This window comes from Ischnura elegans, chromosome 2, assembly GCF_921293095.1.
Source record: "Ischnura elegans chromosome 2, ioIscEleg1.1, whole genome shotgun sequence".
NCBI classification, from domain to species: Eukaryota; Metazoa; Arthropoda; class Insecta; order Odonata; family Coenagrionidae; genus Ischnura; species Ischnura elegans.
The window spans coordinates 41,209,840-41,234,947 of record NC_060247.1 but is presented as its reverse complement, the minus strand read 5'-3'; the positions used below and the strand labels follow the sequence as shown (position 1 = coordinate 41,234,947).

The 25,108-nt window shown below is 36.7% G+C and overlaps 1 protein-coding gene across 1 annotated transcript in view; it reads left to right on the top strand.

Annotated features, from left to right (window-relative positions):
- Window positions 1-25,108, top strand: part of LOC124153638 (dynein axonemal heavy chain 10) — a 208,524-nt gene that overhangs the window by 40,764 nt on the left and 142,652 nt on the right. Inside the window, exons 10-16 of the mRNA XM_046526934.1 lie at window positions 906-1,104; window positions 1,487-1,734; window positions 1,903-2,047; window positions 8,798-8,947; window positions 14,613-14,760; window positions 18,942-19,225; window positions 24,138-24,308. Of these exons, the coding sequence (XP_046382890.1) occupies window positions 906-1,104; window positions 1,487-1,734; window positions 1,903-2,047; window positions 8,798-8,947; window positions 14,613-14,760; window positions 18,942-19,225; window positions 24,138-24,308 (1,345 nt within the window). The remainder of the gene's footprint in view (window positions 1-905; window positions 1,105-1,486; window positions 1,735-1,902; window positions 2,048-8,797; window positions 8,948-14,612; window positions 14,761-18,941; window positions 19,226-24,137; window positions 24,309-25,108) is intronic.

The following is a 25,108-nucleotide window of genomic DNA, read 5'->3' as shown; positions in this document are numbered from 1 at the left end:
ACTTTCAGACAAAACGATTTTCCGCAGGCCGCCTTTCATGCCATGGCAAACGGCATTACAGAGAGTCGTTTCATCTGAAAGCTGCCTGAATTTCACATGAACTGCAACTGGCAAAAAGTCGTTTCGTCTTAAAGCGGCCTCTATGTGGCATTGTGTGTATTTCACGCCTAAGATGGAGCATCGCCGAGGCGGATTGATATGGGCGTTGTGCCGTCAATGGCATGATTCGACTCGTTTGAAGACATCCATTGAGACTTATTATGGTAATTTGAAAGCATGGCACCATGCTGTGGAGGGCGGCTGGCGAAAAGCCGGCTCGTCCATGGCCTCCTTCGTCTGAAAGCAGCTTCGGAAATGCTACAATGTGCGAGGAGGGAGGAAGTGGGAGCGGCAAATTGACGAACCCTTAAATGTGCATGTTAGCGAACAACTCTCAAAAAGAAAAAAAAGTGGACGCCATGCAATCGGAAAGTAGTGTATGCATTTTTTAATCTATTGTTTTACTTTTTGGCCTTGAATACGCTGCTGACCTTTTTGGCTTTGGGTGCCAAATTCAAATCTTTGCCACCGTTCCCAGCTGGTTCCAAAATGCTGACTTTATGCGATCGGTTCTCGATACTGGTTCCACAGGCCAAGAACCGGGTACCGTAGCTGACCCATCTCTATTATTTATGAGATGAGATGGGGACTTGTTTGCATAATTTTGCACTATCAAAAAGTCTATTGTTTTTATGTTGTTTTTTTCCCTTATGCTTGGATACAACCTTGGTCTGGACCAAAATCTTTCCTTGTAGGAATGCTGTAGTCCACTGTAGCAGCTTTCAATGTCTGTTATCATTTATTTATTACATATTTTTACTATATAATTTAATTATGATAATTTATAGAAAATTTCTTTCCACCAGGAATCCTCTAAGTGTTGTTGATAACTACACAAGTGGATCTTTGAAGTTGCTGAGGATGTGGAAGCATGCCTATTTTCATGTACGCCAGAAAATTGAAACTTCAGGGAAAGGAGTCAGATGGGAGTTCAACCGAAATACCCTCTTTGGGAGATCTGAATATGTGTCTAAGATTGCAAAAGACCTTTGTACAGTGTGTGAGGTTAGTTTGAATATAATATGGGTGTACATTAAGTTATAAAGTGTAGAAAATGGTAGATTTAATTTTCTAATAAGAAATTTGTGGACATGTTGTTTTACAATACATGAATGAGAGTTGATGAATTTATTTTGGTGCACATATGTTTATTTTGTTAATTAGGTAACGTGATTGCATGGTTGATCATACTGGTGCATAACTTATTGTGTAGTTTGTTCATATAAATTCTCTGTACTAGATCAACCTTAAAAATAAACGTGTTGATCAAAATTATTAAGTCATTTTTGTATGCAATCTCATCAACCAATTATAATATGTACACTATTTTCTGATATTTACTTCTCTTTAGCCACCATTAATCTTTTTGGAACAAAATCAATTACAGATACTTCAAGATTTTCATAATATATTTGGTCCTGAATTGAAAGCCCTTGTTAATGATCCAGCTCAAATAGATGTTGCAAAAGAGAGAGTAAATAGGCTAGTTGTGGCTATAGAAGAAGCTGACTTTGATATATTTGTAAACTCATATAAAGATAATTGGAAAACATTAATGGCTAACTTACTTCAAGAGGTTTTAGTTATAGAGGACACAGCAAAATCCTTCATTGATGAGGTCTTCATTCTTCTAAGGTGAGAAGCTATGTCTATTCAGTTAATCTATGTTCATTGAAAAGGTTGTGTGTAATGTGTATGTAAAGTATTGTTTATATGTTTTGAGTTTGTGTCAATCACAGACATGCAAACATTTGTGTTTTGATGGAAGATATTGTTATTAGTTTTACATTTTACTTTTTACAGGTCTGCAGAAGAAGGATTTGAAATGCTTCAACGTTTTAGACAGGTTAAAACCAGACAGTCTATTAAAGATTTACTTATGACTAAATTTGATGTCATTCTGCACAATTTTATACAAGAAATTTCAACTGTCGAGTATATTTTTCAAGTAAGTCAACTATAAATTCACAATATTTAATTAGTACGTATGTAATTCCATTTTGCTCTGAATATGGTCTCCCCTTGTTGCTCAAAATACCCGAGAGAAAAGTATTAGGGAATATTGTTTGAGCTCTAGTGGCTTTTTTCTTTCAAAATTGAATCCTAATATATGAAATGGGGAGAGGTACATTCTGGGGTAGACTAAAGAAATATTTGTAGAAATATGGTACATATGTACTTTATTTCAAGACCGTTGATTTATGTAGAATACTGATATCTGCCATTATTCATTCGTTGGGTTAATGGTTACCGTAGCCTATAATGTTCGTAGACCGTTACTTTACAATATCAATCCATTCTGGAGCACTGATTGTAAAGTAAAATCCATCATTTGTTGAATCAGCATAATTTTAGGATGAAAAATCAGTTTAAGAGAATATGTAAAGTGAGTAAATGTTGCAATGTTAAAAATGTGCTTTGTTAGCAAATAAATCATAGAGTTATAAAGTAGATAATTAACTACATGTTGTGTGAGTAGAAAAAAATGTGCATAACTTAAAATTTTGATAAGCACTCACAAAATCAGCTCAGTTAGTACGTCAAATCCATCATAAAGCGGGGACTGCTGTATTAGTCTATTCACTTTGTTCTGAGAATGCACTTATTTTTATCTCATTTAAAGGTGAGGACATACCGTTCGCACGGTATGTCCTCACATTTATGAGGGTATGTACGAGAACTTCACCCCGCCACCACAAAGGTACCTTTGTGGTGGCGGGGTGAAGTTCTCTCCTACTGATTCTGGGGTCATGAGTCCAAATCTCTCTTATGTGGATTTTGTTCCACTCAGGGTATTTCTGCTGGTCAACATTTGTTGGTACAGTTACTGGAAAACAAAATGACCTGCCATCGTTCCAAGGAATAAAGGACTCGACAGATTTGGTAGACTAGTTAAAAAAATCGTGATGAAAGTTAGGTATATCTGTTTGATAGAAATTTTAGAAATAAATAGATAGAATAGAAATAAATAACATAAATAGATAGAAATATAAGGTTCTCATTGATGCAATGGTCGAATGGTTTTTTATTACTTAAAAAAAATATTTGTTTTTTTTTTGTATTTTATGTGCTAAATAACTTCAATTTCAGTGGTTTGAATTTACACAGGTTTGAATCCATTGCACTTATTAGTAAATATACGCTATTAGGTATTCTTTGGAGGGGGCAATCCATTGCTGCCTTACCCCAAAATTGTTGCATCCTTGCACATGAATGACTATTGCCTGCTGGTTGCAGCCATGCATGTGTCTGAAAGCAATTTAACCAGTGAAAAATTCACAATCCCTCAGGTTGTGCTCGAGGATGAACAACAGCGTTAATGATTTAGATTAACGATTTGCATATATTATTTACTGTTGATTTATTGTCTTCTGGCTCACATTATTTAGTGAAGGTATGAACAAAATGGACATTCTTTTGCCAAAAAAACTTTTTGAGCACAATTTCAATGTTGTGCTTGTTGTAAGAGAAGCAATGATTTCTTTCAAATCTTGAAAATAAATTTATCATCGCCATAACTCATAGATCCTGAGATTTCTTTGATGACGCAGCTCTCCATTTCGCTCTCCTATGTGCTAGCCTTTTCATAGTGACCTTTTTTTCTCTTTTATATGCTTAATGACATGTCCTTGGCAACTCATTCAGGGCCATCCCTTACCCTTATTCCTGTCCTCCTGCCTTCCTATAATCGCCTTCATGAGGCCATCATGTCTCATAAAATGGCCAACCAAGTCTTCTTCACAGGGTTTTTAGAATGCTTCTCTTATATCCCTATCTTCTCAGCTCCTCCTCATTACTTACTAGGTCGATCCAAATTATCTCCATCATTCTTCGGTAGCACCACATGTTGAATGATTCTACTCTTAACTTATCTGCTGCTGTCTAAGTCCAAGCAATGCTCTTCTACAGAAATATGCTTCATATGTAGCATCTGTTGAATTGTTCCCTTTCTACTAATATTCTCAGCTTTTAGTTGATTCATCTTTTTGTAGAATATTCTCTTCGCCTGTACTATTTTACTGACTATTTCTTTCTTGCTTCATCCATCGCTGATAAATCGGCTTCCTAAGGAGTCAGACTCTTTCACTGTTTCAAGCTTTTATTTTCTAAGTACATACATATAATGTTGATCTCACCCTCCTCTCTTTTGATGCATATTAATATCTTAGTTTTATTTTTGTTGATTTTCAGCTGATATCTTGCAATAGGGAAGTGCACTAATTTTTTTTTATTGCTGAATTTGAAAGTTTAGCCTAAAAAAGAAACATTAGTATAGTCACTTTTATTTTCTGCATCTGGGGTATGCACTTTAAAACGTTTTGAAAGTCGGAAAATTTCATGTTGCGCTGAAACACAGTGCCTCCATCTTGATTGAGATGTGACGTCACAAGGCAGTAGTCACCAGTGGAGTATCGCTGTATTCCGTCGCCTTCTTTAGCGCGGGAGAGTTTCCGGGAATCGGTGGAGTTTGCTTCCTAAAAATGTCGTCTAGTACCGAAAACATGAATTCAAAATAGAATTATAAATGATATTTTGTTCCAAATTTCATCTCGACGTCGAAACAAAAGCCTGGAGAAGATATTCATTCCCGTGCCTTAAGCACAAGCTATACGGAATAAATGGTTCAAGGCTGCTCCTGACTCTTACCTATCGATGATATTCTGTTTTGAAGATCATTTGAAGGTATTGTAAGATCAAATTGATATTTATATTATAATAATTTACTTAATAGGTATCTCAGTCACATCAGAAAGTGTGTTGAGTCAAAATATAGCATCTTCCCCGTAGACCTACGTAATTTATAAACTGAAAGTAGTTTGGTTAAAGAATTATGGCGCGACTGTTTTTTTACACGACCGGGCAAAATTCGTACTTTGCCCATGATATGTGCATATATGATGACAAACGATTTTTGTTAAAGTTAAGCTTTATTTGTTGAAATTAGTACATTTATAGGTGATACAGATATAAAGGTACACGGCAGGTCGCGCGGCGTAATTTGTACTCCACTGGTGACTGGTTCATCTTGCTGATCTAAAAAATTAGCTACAATACCTCGAACTTTGAAAACTCGCAATATAGGCAGTCAAAGTACATTGTAAGAATACACGAAACCATTATAGCCCAGAATGTACGTACAATGTCGAAATCCTTGGTTTTCAAAGATTGACGTATTTTATACGCCAGCGCGCCCGGTCCAGGGTTATCAACTTTTATTTCATCCTATTTGTTAGTTGAAATTATATTTCAGAATGGTTCTTTTAGCACTTCTACTGAGGTAAACTGGTAGGTACTGAGTACAAGGTACTGAGGTATGTACTGAGTAAGTAAACTCCCTTTGGAGTAATGTGAATTACAAGTGTTCGAGATATATGGCATTTTATATTCGCTTTGTGTTCTTTTTAATTATGCCTGTACGCATATTGTTGCTTGCCGCGAGCCTTTAATGGTATGTGCTCTTGCAAGAGTGGTTTTCATTTTTAATGTGGAAGTTGGTCAGTATAAGCAAAGAAAAAATTAACATTTTAGCGCACACCAACCCTTGTAGTCATCGTATCTCGGCGTTTGTAATGACACTGCTAAAATACCTAAACGCCATAATGACGATAAAAAAATTGTCTCATGTCAATGATTGCTGCAATTATAATTAATAATAAACTAGACTCCGTATGATCACAATGAAGGCAACAAAAAATAATGCCATGACATAGACTTGAACCCCGGTCCTTCGGGTAACATCTTTCCTTTTACTCGTGCACTCTACCACTACCCCAACCCACCCGTTCGGATATGGAGGATATTTTAAATTTATATATATAACTTGTAAAAAATAACGCATGAAAATTAATTAATTACAGCCTAACTAACGCCCTAATTGAAAAAGATGCAGCAAGGTACGCGGTCTCCCCTTGTTAGCCTTAACATCTCGCATTTCTATGGAGCGTTGAACCTGTCCTCCTTATTCAAAAATTCAGTAACCATAAATACATCAAAGTTTGGTATACCATTTATAAATCGTTGGAATTTTCCTTCTCCCAACCAAGATTATCTTTTCTTGAACCCATCCTGGACAGCGAACCATTGCAACAACCAGCCAGCTCGGAAATAAGGCTAACATCCCATGATTCTAGTAGCGAAGGGCGAACGTTCCGGCCGGCGTGAATACATACGCAACGAATAAGTCTTGCAGCAAACGTCTGAAATAGGTTTATTAGTTTGACTCGGTTCTTACAAAAAAAGTTTTGGCATGATAAACGGCATTGTGCCAAAATATACCCAGCGAAAAATAAATGCCATCATGCATTTATTAAAGATTCAATGTGCTATTCGTACTACTCTTTCCAAACTTGAAGTTGACACGTAAATGAATATTAATATATTACGCAATGATGAAGTCGTTTACTCAAAAGAGAAGCAGCCACATATATAATCTGAAGATATTTTATGACAGCAAAAAACGGATACCCTCAAATTCTGTAATTTTTCTATGCAATAATAGTGGTAGAACTAAACGGTGTAGAAGCTGCCTTCTGCTACTGCCTTGTGACGTCACCGCCAATATTCAACATGGACACCCGTTTTCGCGGCCTTTGAATTTTTCCATATTTCAGACGGTCATCTCGAATCAAGTATTCACTATTAGGATTTAAACTGTGGTTTTAGGACATTATGTTATTCTGAACTCTAATTTAAAAAATGTGTTTGGTGCATTTGAAACACTAGTGCACTTCCCTATTTCCTTTTCATATTTTTCAGAGTCTTCTTCAAATTATTCTGTCTTGGTTATGACTGCCATGTCATCAGAAAATAGCAGTATAATTATTCATTCTCTGTAAATTTTGACACCTGATCCCTACTCCTTAAATTTGTTGACACCTTACAGAATTCTAAGCATTGAATTCTTTTTTACTTGGACAAAGGCCTTCTCTCTGTGGGAGAGAATCATAAGATGCTTTGAAAATTAGCTTTCTTTTCTCCATTCCCTTCTCTATGAGCAGCTCTAGAGCCAATATTGCTTCCCTTGTGCCCTTGCTTTACCTGAATCCGAATTACCTTTTCTAAGTATTCTTTCCATCTTTTACTTTTGTCTCTTTATTTCAATTATCCATCATTGTCCGTTGATATTACACCTTGCACTCCATTCCCTGATATGGTTTTTCACCTTTATATAGGCAGCTTCTACATTCCCTTTAATGAAGTTATTTTTCCCATCTTCATGTGAGTTGATGATCCGTGTTTTGCTAGCTTTCCATGCTTTGCAACAAATTTCGTTCCTAACTCTCTTGTCGATAGCCTGTCCTTCCTCACTTTTCACATTCTTGTACTTAATCCTTTCTTCAATGAGCTCTAGGACTTCATCGGTGATCCAAGCCTGTTTCTTAAGAACTTTCTTCTTCCAAAAACTTCTCATGCAGCCTCATGTTGTCCACTTCAAATATTTTTCCAGCTCTCCTCCACAGGTTGTGCAAAAATTCCACAGAGAAAAAAGATTTCTTTGTCAGATTTACTCCATTTTGTTCTTCCCTGCTTCTTGAATGCATGTTGGTGTAGTGTAGCTCTTTTAGTTTCTCTATTTTCCATATGTTTTTCTCTATTTTGTGAATTTCAGATGGCATTTCATCATCACAAGATTATGAACAGTGTCAAATTATGTCTTTAGGTAGCTTTTGCAATACTTTTCCTTGTTACTAAACCTCTGCTTCTCTAAAATGTAATATTCCGCATTTTTCATGTGTATCTTCTTCTAATGTGATTCTTAAATAGGGTGTTATCAACCACTATCTTCACAGTCTTATAGATGTATCTTTGAGATGGCTTGTCTTACCCAGTAGTAGGCCCATGCCACTTCAGAATGCTGTTGCTTTTTTTCACAACTAGTTATTTAACAAGTAAACACTCTTATATCGAAACTAACCTCTACATCCAGAGGTTGACCATAATCTGTAATGCAGTGGACTCACTTGGTGGCTTTAAGTGCCGCTGTGAGGAAAATAAATAATTAGAATAAAGTACACATAACTGATCAAATTTTTATGTTTGATCTACCACTTCTGGTGGTGCAGAGAGAAGTAACTCTTGAACTCTAGTAAGAGGAGGTGCAGAGGTCAATGCCAGGTTAGAGCTGCAATATTTTCTAAAATGGTGTGGAATTGTGCAAATTTATGAACGAAATTAGAACAGGGGTTATTTTGCCATCTCATGTCCATGCATTCTCGCATGTGATCTAGCAATTCACCACTTTACATGATGCAATTTTGACTGCACCTTCGTACACACGTCAGATTGTGCAAGTACGTGCCCAGTGTAAAATGGCCTTAAGAGGTGATTGAATGATTGCCATTATGCCAATGTAATGTGTATTACAATAATGGGCTCAGTAAAATGTGTGAGTAGATGGTGAAGTTCAATTATAGAAAAGTCAGACATCTTAGTTTTGTGAGCTTCACTGTATGCATGAAGAATAAGAACATATTCAGTGTCATGAGGTGTATTAATTGACGACATCTACCACAGTTATTATTGTGCTACAGATGGATAAAGATATTATTACATATTATGTCATTAAGTACTCTGCTAGGGACATTGTGTGAGCTAACAATTGCTTTTGGATTGAGAGGAAGCTTATTGCGTGATTTTCATGACTTGATGTAAAGTAGAAGATAAAGAAATCTAGTTAATTTATGCACTTTATTTTCAGAAAAAGAAGAATAACCCTCCTCTTCAGAGAAATCAACCACCAGTGTCTGGGGCAGTGTTCTGGGTCAGATCTTTGTTTGCTAAATTGAAAAGACCATTGCTTAAGATGCTCTCTGTTCCTGAGTATAAGAATACTATCTTGATGCCTCAGGTAAGTAGCATAAAGAGAAGCTTATATGAAATATTTGTGGCTAAATTACAATGCAGGCAATTTGAAGTGCTTTAAAAAAATTATTTCGATGTCCGACTCGGTCATCGAAACGTTGGCAGATATGGAGTTCCTGACCCGGTGGCGATCCCGAGAAATCGTTAAGAAAAGACTTCGCTGTTTCACAAAATATTTTGTGAAACAGCGAAGTCTTTTCTTAACCTTTGTGCATCATGAAGGAGTTTCACCATGTTATGCCAACCACCATCGCATTTAACCTATGACATTGTTTTTGTCTGTCAACTGTTAAACATCATACCCACATCTTCAGTTTTCAGAAAGCTATTTTTTCATTCAGGCAATGTTGTTATCTTGTACTAATTTCAGAATTGACACTTTACCTGCAGTTTTTAGATGGTGTACTTCAATGCGAGTACATATGTGTAAATCTTGTCAATTACTTTAAAACAGTATGCTGAACGAGGAAAGTATGTTTTGGTTGTTATTTTTGATAATTTTTTCCACATACTATTTAGTTACATAGTTACATTTTGAATGATAGTGGCTGAGCACATTGTTCAACATGCTCTCCTATTGTGGAATCGTGACTATGCTAATGGGCATACTCCAACATCAACTTGCCAACTTCTAATTTACCTTGTTATTTAGATTACTTCTTTCAAGCTTGAGCCAATAAAATTTAATTTTGGGGGCAGTCTATCCAAAATAATCAGCATTGAAGTAACTTCTTCTTTCTGTCTCCAATCAGAATTCAAAATTAGGAGATTTATATGCACTCCAAAGGTTTGTATCGTTAGAATAATCAAAGTTGTACTTTGCATGTTTATTTGAAATGTCGTTTGATTTTGGTCTTTTATTGTATCAAGAGGTCACATTACTTTATTTTATTATATTATATAATATTCCATAATTTCATATATTTTTGTTATGATTTTACTGGAGTTAAAAAGAATATAGTCGGAATCCAGCTCCCTAATTTCATATTTGATCAGAAAAGCGGACATAGCCCGAATCACTGCTTGCTGATTGATATGATGCCTTCTAATCTGGGTGTTAGAGAGATGTTAAGTATGTTACAGTGATTGGTGTAGCAATTGTTCCATCTTATACCCCATGCATTTACTCACGTATTTATATAGTAAATTTTAAAGAATAAGGGCCTGATTACACGGTACATTAGAATGTACAAGAAAATGTGAGAACGTCTGGCTCTCAGAATGGACGCAAAAATTCATCACGTAACCACGCAAAAATGTAAGAATGTATGGTTTTCTGGACAGAAAATAGAACCTGTTCTAATTTCGTGCAGACAATGGCACAAGTTGAACTCATAACAGAGTCACCAGGTGGTAGACTGCTAAAACGACACTTTCAGTTAATCTGGCTTGTATTGGCGACTCCTTTGTTTACGTGCAGCTCCGATAGTTGCCGTATTTGCACGAATCTAAGACGAACACGATTCTAAGACGACCCCCCCTTTTTTGGAACTCCACTATGGGAAAAAAATTTTCTAGGGGAAAACTATCAATGCGCTAATGTTTGGCTATGTTGCCTATGTCCCAGGAAACGCAGGATTTTTGGCGCGTAATGACAGGAATAGTGGTACTTAATCGAGACACTTAAGTCTTATTGTTGATTTGACTAATAGTTTCTTCGGAGGGGCCATGGTCCAAAGACGAATAAAATTAAACTAGTGAAAATTAAACCTGACTTTATTAAACCCACACGGAAAACACTCCGTGGTATAAAGGCAAGCCACCCTGGAAAGTATGTAACCACTCGTACGAGCTATGCTATCGCGTTCGGCGTACACAGAGCATACTGCAGGGGGTGAAGCATGACCATATGACTGCGCCATGAAATTTTTTGTCCCAAAGATAGGGCAACTTACCCATTCTTCTCTAATTAGCGTAGCGTCAGATGGGCGGATGAATTCGGATTGTTAGTAGTGAGGAACAAAATATCCTGAGATAGTATCCCTTCCTCAGTAACTCTGACAAGTGAGACTTATGGTATAACTTGTAAATTGATAACTGATAATAACCTGATATCCTGTTTTCGGAAAAAAATGCCGCATTAACTGCTGAGAAGCTCAGCAACGAGGATATCGAGTTACGCCAAAAAACACCATCGTATTTTTCCAACTAGTTCCTGCTTAAAAATTCTTAAATAACGTTATTAATGTCGTGTTTGGTCTCGTTCTTTTTTGAATTACGAGCACATTGCAAATATTCCAGCCTAATAAAAGTGTAATACCAATTGCCGAAATTCATTGTTAGACACCTTTTGAGCTAATAGGTGATTGGATGCAGCGGTTGACCTCCAGAAACCGGGAACTTTAAGCAAGTAGGCTGAAAAAGGTCAGTGGGTGAGAAAAGGGGGGCGTGAAACGCGTTTCTATTGTTCTCGTGTAACTTGATATTTTTTTCGAAGCTAAGGTCTTCGTAATACGATCCCTGCCCTAGCTGGGACCTTTTGTTTGATTTTGGAGAAGAGGAAAGCGTCAGAGGGGGGAGGCGAGAGATGTATGGAGGTGGATAGCGGATCTTGGGAAATGCGCTTATGCTACTACCCCAAGGCTTTTAGCTTCTCCCAATGGTAATTTCATTTTGTGGGAAATATTTAATCTATGTGCCTGTAGTTATTAGCCATAAATGACACATTGTATTTATTTCGTCTCATTTTCGTCAAAAGATTGATGTGGGAAAATTATACGTCGGGACCACGATCTTCAAACAATCAATGCGGAAAAACGATACTTTTGAGATGCGGGAAAAAATTACATTGTCTATATGGAACCTTATTTGTGACCAGAAACGGCGAACGATGAATGCGGGAAAATGATCAATACGGGTACGATAGATCGGAGTTCCACTGAATAACTTTTCTTTTGAAAGCGGCAGTGTAATAATTTCTTTTCTCTGCCATCGTAATACTCTGAAAGGCACGGAATCACAACTAAATCGATTTCTCTAATCAGAGGCAAATCATGTTGCCATCTTACCGTTGCTCTGAGAAAAATGCGACGACTTTGTAGCAGTTTATCCCACTACGGCATTGAGGCTCTAACGTTACAATTTAGGTAAATTGTAACCAATCACACGAACATTTTGTGAGTTGATCGAGCTTTAACTTGAATAGAGCAGAACCCAGGGTAAAGCAGGCAATCTTGCGGACTCGGCAGAAGTGCACCTGGCGACTGATCGGCACGCACCGAATCTTTGCCTGCTGCCCAAAAATGGATTTTTTTTACTTGAACGCAAAATTAAATATGCTAAATTACTGTTAAGCTATTTTTGACGTTGATTTTTCGTTGTATTGCTATCAGGTGGCAACCTCAGGTGTCCATAATTTTTCCGACGTAAATTATGCAACCCGCTTGACGTCAAAAATTTTGCATCCGATTCTAAGACGAACCCTCTTTTCCGCAGGAGTTGCGAGGGAAAAAAACCTCGTCTTAGATTTGTGCAAATACGGTATTTTGATTTTGATGTCTTGCTTGTCTTGGATTTTTCACTGATTGGATATGGGTAGCGAAAGGAAGGAACAGAAGAAAAGGGGATGGTTTAATTGTAATCAGTATTTATTCTTGTGAACAGCCACCTTCCTTTATATTTAATCCTACAAAGGGCAGAATAATAGGTACATTTATACAGTTGTTTACAAAATGAAATGAGTGATACATCCTGAATTTGGTGGTCATCCGAGAACAACTGGCGACTCAATAAAACCCTATGGTAACCCTGATTTAAGAGTGTACGTACGTTGAGAATATCCCATTGAAAATTTAGATAATGTATTTAGCTCCATTCTGTAGATCATCAACCACTCATTTATCTAATTTTTGTCCTTTGGGACACAAGCAAAAACCTTCTCTGAAAAAGGAGTAAATAAGAGGTACTAGACGACAGGGCACTTTATATGGTTTTATGGGATACACAATTTATATGGTTTTCACATATTTTTCTAATGAAGATCCATGCTGCAATACACTTACTGCATTAAGCAAATGTTGGTGTGTAACGTAGATCACAATCTGCAATCAACTGATATTAATTTAACCTTTCCATATCTCCCCAAACAATCCCCTTTATTTATTTCAACAACGCCTTGGCAACCCAACATATTCACAATCCGCAGTTTGACATTAAAACAGTAATTATTTTCGCCAAATTTGCATTTGACCCCCTTGACAGAATTTCTATCACTTCCTCAGTCTGTCATCAGTGGATAACATGCCGTGACACGTTGTGTGAGCACACTCCAATGACATTGTGATTTCAAGCAGTCGATGAAGATAAATTTTTAAAGACTCATAACTCAGCTAAAAAACATTATTCATTCTCGAAATTTTTGGCAAGTACATTTGAGGTAGGGACCTTCTTATTCTAGTGCTATTAAAAAATTGTGCATGTTCCCATTGGTTTTAATAATGTGCCCAAAGTTGAAATAATTTGTGTGCATTTTAAAGTGTTCGAAAACTTGTCCGAAAAAATCTACTGTGTAACCACCTATTTGTGGATCTTTTCCATGTAAATGCACAAGAATCTGCTCAGGAAAGCATTGCGAAAAATGTACAGAATCTTGTACATTCTAATGTACCGTGTAACCAGGCCATAAGAGCACTTTAAATTTTCTATTGTTGGCCATGATGGAAAGTGCAAAACAAATTTAAAGTGTTTAACTCATGCAGAAAGATGTCCTTGGTAATTAACCCTCTTTGTGCTGTGGGCCTGTATAATGTCTTTTGCTTCTCATCTGGAAAGTCCCACAAGCTGAAATATTGGCTTTTGAGGTAGGTAATTGGACAAATTAATAATTATGCAGCAACTAAATTTTGTAATAAGAAAATTGAGATGAATTGTATTTTTAGCAAATAGTGTGACATACAGCAGTAAAATAAAAAAAAATCACCTGCTCAAAAACCAAACATTGACATCACAGAATTATTTTTGAAGGTACATATTAGATTTTATTTAAATACCTTTTGCATTTTGCGTTATTACCATTAAAAGAAGGTGCCACTTAGAGGGTTAATCACATATATTTGTCTGTAACAGACCAATGATCAAAGAAGTTTGCTAACAGCTTTATGATATAGAAAATGAAAATTACTTTGGCTTTGATGTGAAATTTTGAGCATGGCATTGATATTGCTTATATCCATTACTACCCCTGAAGATCACTACGGTACTAAAAATCCTGTTTTCTTTACATTGGTTGGGCAGGCATTTATAGGCCAATTTATGGGGGGGGGGGGGGGGGAGACGGGGGCATTTGCCCCCCTCCTTCATTGCAGTTTAAAAAATAGACAAGATTTTTAACACGGTTATCATTACATTCGTTTTGTTTTGTGAATTATGGAGCCTCAGTCATTTAATTGCATATTAATAACTTCCATAATAAATAAAGAGAGTATTTCGTATAGTAATTGTTGTATGCTGTTTTTAATCTAAAATATGAGAAGACCGCTTGACTGCCAGGCCCTTGTGCCCCCGGAAATAAATCTCTATCTGCCCTTGCATGCATTGCCTTTTATAATTTTAATAAAGTGAAAATCAAAGCAAAATTCAATGTGCAAGGTATACTGTGCCAATTGGTGAAAAAGAATGAAATGAAATCTTATTTGTTTACGTTTTTTCTTTAGGTTGAGATTTTGTACAAAAGTGTTGCACGTCAGATGAAGGAATATGAGGATAATCTTCTAGAAAAGTGGAGAAAAGATAGCATGAAAGTTATTGAAATCAATGAATCAAAGAAGCTTCTGAAGTTGATCCTTATTAAGGATGAAAAAGGTGTGTTTTTGTCAGTTTTTGCTTGATATTAGTGAAGATGCATCACCTTATGTTTGCCTTCATAAATCTTTCTCTCAGTTGTAACTGCTCATTTCTGCATTTTGTGCATCAGTAATATTGCTTTTACACTGCATTTGGGCAATTAATCTATATTGAGGACAAATCATGTTTTCTTATTAATGATTTTTTATGTCTGTTATGGGTAACAGATGAGTTGGCAGAAGATATTCTCAGTAGTTCAATGGATAATTCTAGCTTTCTCAAATATGCATTGAGATTTTCTTGTCTTCTCTTACATTGAGCTAGACTTCCATGTTTTATTTCATGATGCAAGAATTAGAGAATTCTGGGAACTTTTGATCATCTTTTTAAATTAATACTGATGAAGAACAGCAAGCTAAGCATAGGATCTGTAGTCATGATATCTTGTCTACCTATACGGTCTTAAGTTTATGGAGTGGAAGGTAGTTCTTGCTAAAAAGCCTCCATAAGCTAAACCATAAGGAAATCCAGGGTATCCAGCCACCTGGGAAAATGCATGAATTTTAAGTAACAATACCTGGCATTATGCATGAATTATTCATGAATTTTGGCTCCAACCTGGAATTTAAAAATCATTTACGTATTTTAAATTTATTTCACTTATAATTTTGCCAGTTCAACACCCATTTTGTGGCCTAAAATATGTTTGTCGTAATTTTAAGTGCAGTAGCTGAGAAGAATTTTTACAGCCGCATTAAAACTTGTAATCGTAGGCAAGACGACAGAATCAAAATGTCTTGCACTCTTGACACAAGTGAGATTCAAAAACACGAAGAATAGAATGCCAGGTGACGTCAAGATGTACCTATGAGGTCGAAGTATCTTCTGTATTTCTTGTCCGTGTAAATCAGGGGTGCCGACTTACAAAAAATATTGGGGGGGGCCCAGACCGGGGACCTTGCCCCAGTAAATTTTATAAGAAGTGAATTTTAAGTTTTTTAAGCATTTTAGAAGAGTCATATGATCAACATCAGAACCCTGATCACTCGAATCTCGATATCTGGACACTCCGGGGAAAACTGACTAGCCTGGCACATTTTTTCCTCACATCTGTAACGAATTTTTGGGGGGGCTCGGTCCCCCTCAGGCCCCATGAAGTCGGCGCCACTGGTGAAAATACATAGATTTAGTGTTATTTAAAATTATTGAAGTATTGTGAGTGTTTTAAATTCTTATCTGTCGCAGTTATCACGTAAGGTTAACCGGGAATTTTAAAAAAATTTCTCAGAAAAACTGGGATTCAGGCATGAATTGTTCTGTTTTTATTGGCTGGACACCATGGAAATATAAGGTTGATGGATGAAACACACTCTCTTCCAACCTGGTTAGAGTTGGCTCCATACTAACATTTGAACTACTGATGCTGCTGTTGTCCTCAGTGAATTAAAGCCTTGACAAATTTTTGGTGGACGCAGGCTCAGGTCAATGGGAGAGGTGCCATCTGAGTGGTTGATGTTTTCTGCATCCGTGTCAGGTGTTGTATGAAGGGGTGGATTAAGGCCAATGTTTTGGGGACATAGTTCATGTTCATGGATTATTTTTGTACATACATGTGGAAAACTTCAAAAGAAATGTTAGGCATTATGAATTATCAAAAAAAGGTGATAAAATATACAAAACATCAGATGAGTGCCATGCATACTACATAATTATCTTGAAATTATGGACCACTGTTATCGTGAAACCCATATATATTATATATACCCAATACCCAATACCCATATATATTATATATACCCAACCCATATACCCAATAGTTTCATAACTTTCCTCTACATACGTGTTAATGTACACTGAAATCGCAGTTCATTGAACTTTATTTCAATTATCAGGGAATATTCTATAGCAGTTATGCCTCAAGTAATTCAATTAAGTTGCTACCTTCGCAGGCTGTTGAGGAGGATATCCTTTTTATAACCATTAATTGTGTTGCCCATTATATTTTGAAAATTACCCTTGGAGCCTGTGCCTTTTATTAGTATTTTTTTTTATTTCAGTTATAAAATATTTGCAAAGTTTCCCATTAATTTTAGTTACAAACTTCACTTGTAACAACATGCCTTCAAAGCTCATGCAGTTTAACAATTTCGCTAAATTTTGATTCACTGAGATGCTTGAAATATATAGTACATCCAATCCCAATGGGTTCAATATCACAGCCTCTTCATTGAGTTAGCTGGCAGCAAAGGACTTTCTGTCTGTGTTACGGAAGAGATTGAACTGTATTTTTGTGAACTTTCTTGGGAAACTGAATATTGGAAGACAAAGGAATCTAACAAAAAGTTCCTCTGTATTCCCCTTGATGCGGTTGCCAGTGAGATAGCCTTCAACAGCACTGGCTTATAATGTGATAGTAAGCATGACCGTTTAGATCCTGAGCGTGTAAAGATATTAGTGTTTTTCAGATTCATTGTACAGACCCGAAAGAAAGTAATAATTACTTTATTTTATAGCAGGCAATTAAAAATGCATTTGGATCCAAAAATATCCAAAGATCCGACTCCGGAAATCAAGGATTCAATCTAGATCTGGTTCCGAAAAAAAATCCTGGATCCGTCCATCCCTAATATATATTAAGTCTTGCAAATCACTGCACTAGCATTTTCTGGCCGTAAGCTATTTTCTTCCTAGCATTGCAAAAAATATTCTGTCTCTTTAGTGTTTTATGGCATTTTTTTCTTATTTTTGTCCTTTTAGACTCTTTTCTCAATTTAAATTTGGCCTCGAGGGCTTCAAAATTAAAAATCCCCTCCCTAAATTTTTTTTCCCTTGCGAGGACTACCCTCGATAAATATATGCTGAGGAGTTCTTAAGCCCTGGGGCATCTATTCTGTGATGCTCGATTTTTTTAATAGTTTCAATTCATTATACCTGCCCATAACAACAATAAATTGAATTTTTAGCATTATGTAGATGAATTATGTAGCTGATTTAATAAAATAAAGGTTTTTTTTTTAAACATGTGAATTGACAATAATTTATCAATGCAGGCAAACTGTGTGTCACACATGCTCCCACCTGACGCAAATTTTTGGCTGCATCCCTGCTTTGGACAATTCCCAAATAATATAATAGGAGGCAGGAGTAGCCACCCAATTAGGCATATGAAAGAATTAAGAACTTCAAATCGACAAATGGCCTTGCAGACTTCCTACACTGGCCAGTCGAAATATGTTTCAGCACTGTACATGTGGGCATGTTTTTCGTGTGACATTGCTATTGATTCAGCACTGGTTAGAATACTTCAATCTCATTCCAATTTTACATGAGAATATTTTAGAGGCATTGTTACAAAGTTGGGGTAAGAACTCAAAAGATTTTAAGTCAGAAAGTGATAAAATTGTCATTTGCCCTGTGGCCAGTTATTGGCTATTAGGAGTGCCAAAGAAAATGACAATGAGCGTACCTTCAAATCGTCCTCCAGTTGGCTTTCATTGGTATGTGGAGGTCATTAGTCTATGAAGGTTGAGCCAGATCACATGGTCAACCAATGTACTACACAATGTGATTTTTAGTATGCTTAATATAAAGGTAAGGTCCACTAATCGGTAATATAAACTTGATGACCTACATGGATTTTACAAGGGCAAAGGTCACCGAGATATACATATGTTGGTCCATTGTTGGTATTAATATAACAAAAGATAAGATGTATTATAGTAGATAGATTGATGATGGGAAGTCTTGTCTTAAAATTTGTAAGTATGTACATTTAATGATATCTTCTATTCTTTGATCTGACTGTCTGTTATCATTAGAGTTAAGAATAGAAATCACTATGATTGTTTATTGAACCTGGAGGTATGTATGTAAATAATGTAAATAAATTACCTACTCTATAATTCATAATAATTTTGATTTATTTAGTAGGATTTAGGCATCTTTTGGAAATCCTTATTTCGATAGTGTTACATAAGATGAGAAAACTTTTATGTTCATAATTAAGGGCTAGGTATGACATATATTTATATTATTTTAAATTAGTGGTATCATAAATTGGAGAAAGCCTTGAAGTACTACAAAATATGCAGCTTATGGCAATAAAAAAGCAGGTTTTGTTAATTTATGAAATTGCTTATTCTGGGGTAAAATATTAGTACTTATACAAGGATGAATTTCTTATGCTTTTATTTTCACAGATGATTTCTACAGTACTCCAACGTCAAAACAGTCAAGTAATACTGAAAGGCTACAATCATTAGCCATCAGTAGAAACATAAAGGAAGCATCAGAATGTAGTACACGGAGTAGATCATTGGATGTTAGAAACATAGTTCAGGAGCCAGAACCTGGTAGGCCTAAAAGAAAAGTTAAAGTTTTTCGTGGTGAGCTAATTAAACCTCCTCCAGAACCTTTGCCACGCCCAAAGCCAAAAATTTTTTTGGAGGAAGGTTTCCAGGTTGATGTGGACATAAATCAAGAGGTATGAAGCTAAATAATTTTATTGACCTAGACTAAGCAGCAACTTAGTTGATCCCAGAGTCATCCTTTAACCCTTTTCCGTCAGAGGAAAATGGTCTCTCAAATATGAGCACCCTAGGAATCTTCTTCACTTCTTCATATGAAACTCTCAGGAGTTGTAGAATCACATGGATGTTCCCATAGCCCATGCTTGGGACCCAACTCAGCAGGATCCCGGGCCCCATCTCCAGTTATTAAACTTTACTAGCCTCAACACTTGAAAGGATTAGTGACAGTCTTTGCAGCACGAATACTCAGCAAACCATTTGCATTTATTGTTTTATTTAAACAAGCATTTGTTGTACTTATCATTGATTTTAGTTTCAACATGATATGCTTGTGTTCTTCTGTGCAATGGAAATTTTTAAAATGAACTTCTGATGTCAATATTTTCTGGTGCAAGAATTTTCCTTTATCAGATTATATATTCCACAATATAGACATGTATTAGCTTTAATGTTAGAATTTTTATTGAGAATTGTGGGAACTCAGTGTAAATCTCTGACTTTGTAGTTGTTCATGAAAACATCCCCAGTGCTATTAGTTTGCTGCAAATTTACTGTGCTGGAGTTATAGATAAGGAATATTAATATGAGGAATATGAGTCAAAGGGTCATGGAGAGGTTTCAATGAGCGGGTGTAATCCCTCACTAAGCTGGGTTGCAAGTGATTCTGGTATGACTGAGTTTATTGCTTCGGATGCAGTCACTTCCCATCCCCTCCATCTGATGTAACTGACTTTCATTCTTTTGCATAGGAAAATCCTCATTGGCTATAGCCAATGCTAGGAGTGTAAGTGCTAAATCATTCACTAGTGCTAGTGGAGTGCTTAAGGTGTACATGTATTCCAAAATTTTTATTTTGAAGTGGCCATGGTAAGCTGATAAAGCTGTCAGCCTAAGTTTTTAGCTTAGGATTTTATAGCTTTATTATAAGAATTCTACCTCCATTCAAGGATGCCGACTCACAAAAAATATTGGGGGGGCCCAAACCGGGGATCTTGCCCCAGGAAATTTTATAAGTAGTGAGTTTCAAGTTTTTTAAGCATTTTAGAAGAGATATATGATCAACATTAGAACCCTGATAACTCGAATTTTGATATCTGGACACTCCGGGGAAAATCTGCAAGCCTGACACACTATTTCCTCACACCCAAAACGACTTTTTGTGGGGGCTCGGGCCCCTCAGGCCCCATGGAGTTGGCGCCACTGCCACCATAACATTTTTTATGTTTCATGATTGCTAATTACTAGAGATGTGCAAATAGTATCCGCGAATACTCGAATACTAGAAAGTATTCGATATTCGAGATCTCGAATAGTTATGCCAAAGGTACCGTCTCGAATACCTCGAATACTTTGAATTTCGCGTCATACACTGTCGCTCGCCTGTCGTTGGTAGTTGACTCGGAAAAATGGAGAGAACTCTTTTCTTTTAGTGCATGCAGCGCCGTTTTAGGCAAGTTAACGATCTACATCAAATTCGCGGGTTAGAGTGGTGAAAAGATTTCGACGTGGGGAACCGAAATTGATCGGGTGAAAAATCTGAAAATCCCAGGTGTCCCCCATCAAGAGAACCTCAGTGTCGTGGGATAGCAACATTGGCGTATTTCCCACGATCTGCTATCCCCCTCCATTCAGCATTCGCCTCAGCCACTCTGACGATTTCCTCTTCTCTGAATTCAAACAAAAGGTCCCAGCTCGCGCAGGGATCGTATTATGAAGACCTTAGCTTCGAAAAAATATGAAGTTACCGGAAAATAATAGAATCGCGCTTCACCCTTCCCATTTTTCTCCCCCAATGACCATTTTCCCGCATCCATCGCTTGATAAAAATAAGACGAAGTGTTTACTATGTGTCATTTATGGCTAATAACAAAGGCACTTAGTTTGAATCTTCCCCTGGAGATGAAACTACCATAGGGAGAAAGTCAGTGCCGTGGGATAGTAACATTGGCGCATTTCCCACGATCCGCTATCCCCCTCCATTCAGCAATCGCCTCACTCACTCTGACGATTTCCTTTTCTTCAAAAGCAAACAGAAGGTTCCAGCTCGTGCAGGGATAGTATTACGAAGACCTTAGCTTCGAAAAAAATATCAAGTTACGCGAGAAAAATGAAAACGTGTCTCGCGCCCACCCCCTTTTCTCACCCACTGAACTTTTTCTACCTACCTGCTTCGAATTTCCCCCTTTCTGGAGGTCAACTGCTGCATGAGTCATCTACTTGCCCAAAAGGTGTCTAACAATGACTTACGGCAATTATTATTACACCTTTATTGGATTGAAATATTAGTAATGTGCGCGTAATTTAAAAAAGAATAAGACCAAACACGACGTATTTCTGACTTTATTTAAGCATTTTACGCAAGAAAATAAATGTCAGAAAGACGAAGAAATACGACGGAGACTCAGCATTTTGGCGAAACTCGATATTCTCGCAGCTGAACTTCTCGTAAGTTGATGCGGTATAGATGAGTCACAGACAAAGGGGTATTTTCTCAAGATATTTGGTTTCTCCATGCTAGCAATTCGAATTCATCTGCTTATCTCGTGAGAACTTCCTAAGATGGACTGAAAATAATGGACGCCTCGTATTGTCCTCTAGCACTTGACAGTAGGAGTGGGGGTAAAGTGAGCTACCTGTTGAAAATAAGGAGTGGGATGAAGCCAAGTATCAGATGGGCGTGCCGCTGAAATGGCGTTTCGTAAATAAGAATGTATACATCAGACAGAAATCCATCGTAGCAGTGTAAATGCCGAGACGGCATGCAATCATTTTTTTGCGGGGTGGTGTGTCCCCTTAGAATATTTGAAAGAGATGTTAGTTGAATCAACTATATGCCCAAATTGTTTCCATGAAATTAAAATATTCCATTAATCAGCTAAATTCCTGTTTGAATCCTTTAAAGGAAATCTCAATTACGCATCAAAATCCTGGGTTTCCTGCTGTATAGGCAACCTAGTCGAACATTTCCGCATTCCTCGTTTTTTTCGTCCCCCCTGAAAACGATGGATCGAGGTTCCAACTATTTATTAATACATCCATCGAGGGAAATAGAAGAAAAAATCTTACGTTTAATATGCTTTGTGGAATTCTAGTATTCGAGGTATTCGAATATTCGAGCAATGATTTAATATTCGAATTCGATATTCGAGTTTGAGAAATCTGCTATTCGACCCATCTCTACTAATTACATATTGACTATAATGTTTGGTATGTTCTAGTCATGAATGGACTTGTGGTAACAGGATGGCATCTTCTGTTCCAGTTCAGATTTTAACTGTGAATAGGTACATATTATGTATTAATTTTGTCAGGGCTGTGTGAATACTTTAAAATTGCAAGGAATTGACTAAAGTAAAGCATGATTGGAGTCAATTTGGTAGAAAATCAGTAGGCTTTCACTGATTCTAAACACGGTGGAGTAGCAATTACCTTAAATAGTTGGGGGATCCTATTTTATACAAAATGTGGATGACCAATTCATTGTTTTTTTAATTTATATTTTGACCTTTGTGTCTTAGCAATGCTTCTCCACATTTTGGTGCATATCCTACTGGAGCACTATTTGTTACCTACAGTAAAACCTCTTTACAATACCCTGAAAAATTTTAAGGCCAAAGTCATGGACCCTTCCAGTGGACAATGAATTTGAGAAAACCTGAGCTTTACTCATATGAGCTTACAGTTAAGGGTAAGGGGAGTCATTGAGGGGTGGAATAGGCAAGGGAGGGCTCTCTGAAGGAATGTAGGAAGGGGACGGTAATTTATTGCAGCATTGTAAGGAGGCGAGTAAGAGGGTAGTTTTTCTGTTATTTGGATGGGGAAGGTTATCAAATACATAATTGGCATTTTGTTATGGAATGTTAAATAGCTTCAGCAGAAAATCGCTGGTATGGCACAATAAGTTGATATAGACACAAATGATTGTACTCCAAGAATAAAATCGACAGTGTTCTGCAAAATTATGGATCACTTTGAAAATAAGTAATTCAAAGGCATTAATTTTGGTAGTAATTTAATTATTGACTGTAACCAAAGTTCGCAGTGAGATGTGGAACAGAATAAACGTGGGAAGAATTCAATGAGAAGATGCAACCCGCACATCACATCCATTAAGCAGACCCTTAAAGTGAAGTATGATTTTTGCAGTCCCAACAAATTCCTTTCCTGGATATAGACAGTTACTTATAAGTGGTATAAGTAACTGTCTATATCCAGGAAATAATGGAATACCACATAGTTAACCAAGAGTTAGTGAATTTTCCCCAACAAATTCGTTGTATAGAGGTTTTACTCTATTTTTGGTTACTGTAATATGTACTGTTGATATTTATAGAATTTACCAGTACAATTGTTAATATTATTGAAGAGAAAGACTTGATTTCTTTGTCAACTAGGATCTGGTATTAAATACCAGGAATTGATAATTGAGCCTATGATCAGTTTAACATTAGGTAGTTAAGACAACTGGTAGTGAAATCAAAAAGGGGGAAATATGAATAAAAAAGTGCAATAGAAAACTACCCAAGTAAATGATGTAGGTTTGGGTCTGGGATATGTGCTCTCTCTCCACAGATTTAAAAAACTATCTGAAGTTTTTTTATTTTGTCAATGAAGGCTGGTATACACGGTAAATGATCACGCAAATGATCATGCTGAATGATCATGCCATCATTCACCCTATCATGTGAGCAGAATAGAGCATCTCCTAATTTTCATTTAATGATCATACGCTTGACGGTTCATTTGCAAATTTTTCCATTATACACGGCAAATGATTTCATTCGCATGATCATTCATCGTGTATTGCAGCCTTAAGAATCTCTTTCTTTTGTTTCTTACATTCTAATGTGATTTTTTTCATTTCAGATTTTCGACATGTCATTAGAATCTGCTGCTATTCAAATTATGGGTCTGTATGTCCCAGAGCCGGTGGAGAGATTAGCATTGCAGAGTGATACGCTAGTGCATCGTCATGCAAGAATAAAAAATGCTATACTTAAGTATTCTGGGCTGATACAATCATTAAAAAGGGAAGGAGTGAGTACATCATGTTTACTTCTTTGATTACTTTCACTCAGTGTTTGTATTTTTTTCAAAAGCTGTGATTATTGCTAATATCTAAGGAAATATCAATTAGTATCCACAGGCAGTTAGCTATGTCTGAACTGTCTGATAATTGTACATTTGAGTCTATTCTATTCAGTAATATTACTACCATGGGCATACCCAGCAAGGGGCAGGAGGGGGCAGCCCCACCCCCCTAGAAGCAAAAATCGCAAATGTCTTTAAGGAAAATAATATTTTCTTCTAGCAAATAATTTTAAAAACTTATAAAGAGCTGTTACAGTGTCTTTAAAATGTTGGTTTCATTCACCTTTTCCATGCTTAAATCTTACCTATAACTTGAACAACCATGGCTTGCCCCCCCCTAGTTTTGATCCTGGGTACGCCCTTGATTACCACTTGAACTTGTATGGTTATAGTTACCCATGTTTTACTACTAGCTATTTTCATTGCTTTTGTCATAAATAATCTCATTACCTATATGTAAAATTAACCTGTATATTGGTTAATTTAAGAACACCGGGACTAGCCACGGTGATATCTTTACGTAGTCAGCCGCTATGCACAAATTGTGCGAAAAATCCACAGAGAAAAAATCATTTGTCTTAACCAGGATTCAAACCCAGAACCTCCGATTTCCAGTCAAGTGCTTTAGCCAGTTAAGCTACCGTGGCACTGTGCACACGATTTGGACTGCTTGTGGCATCATATGCTCAGCAGTCCAGATCACTTGGACCGGTATAGTCCTCAAATTTCCACAGGGAATAATGACG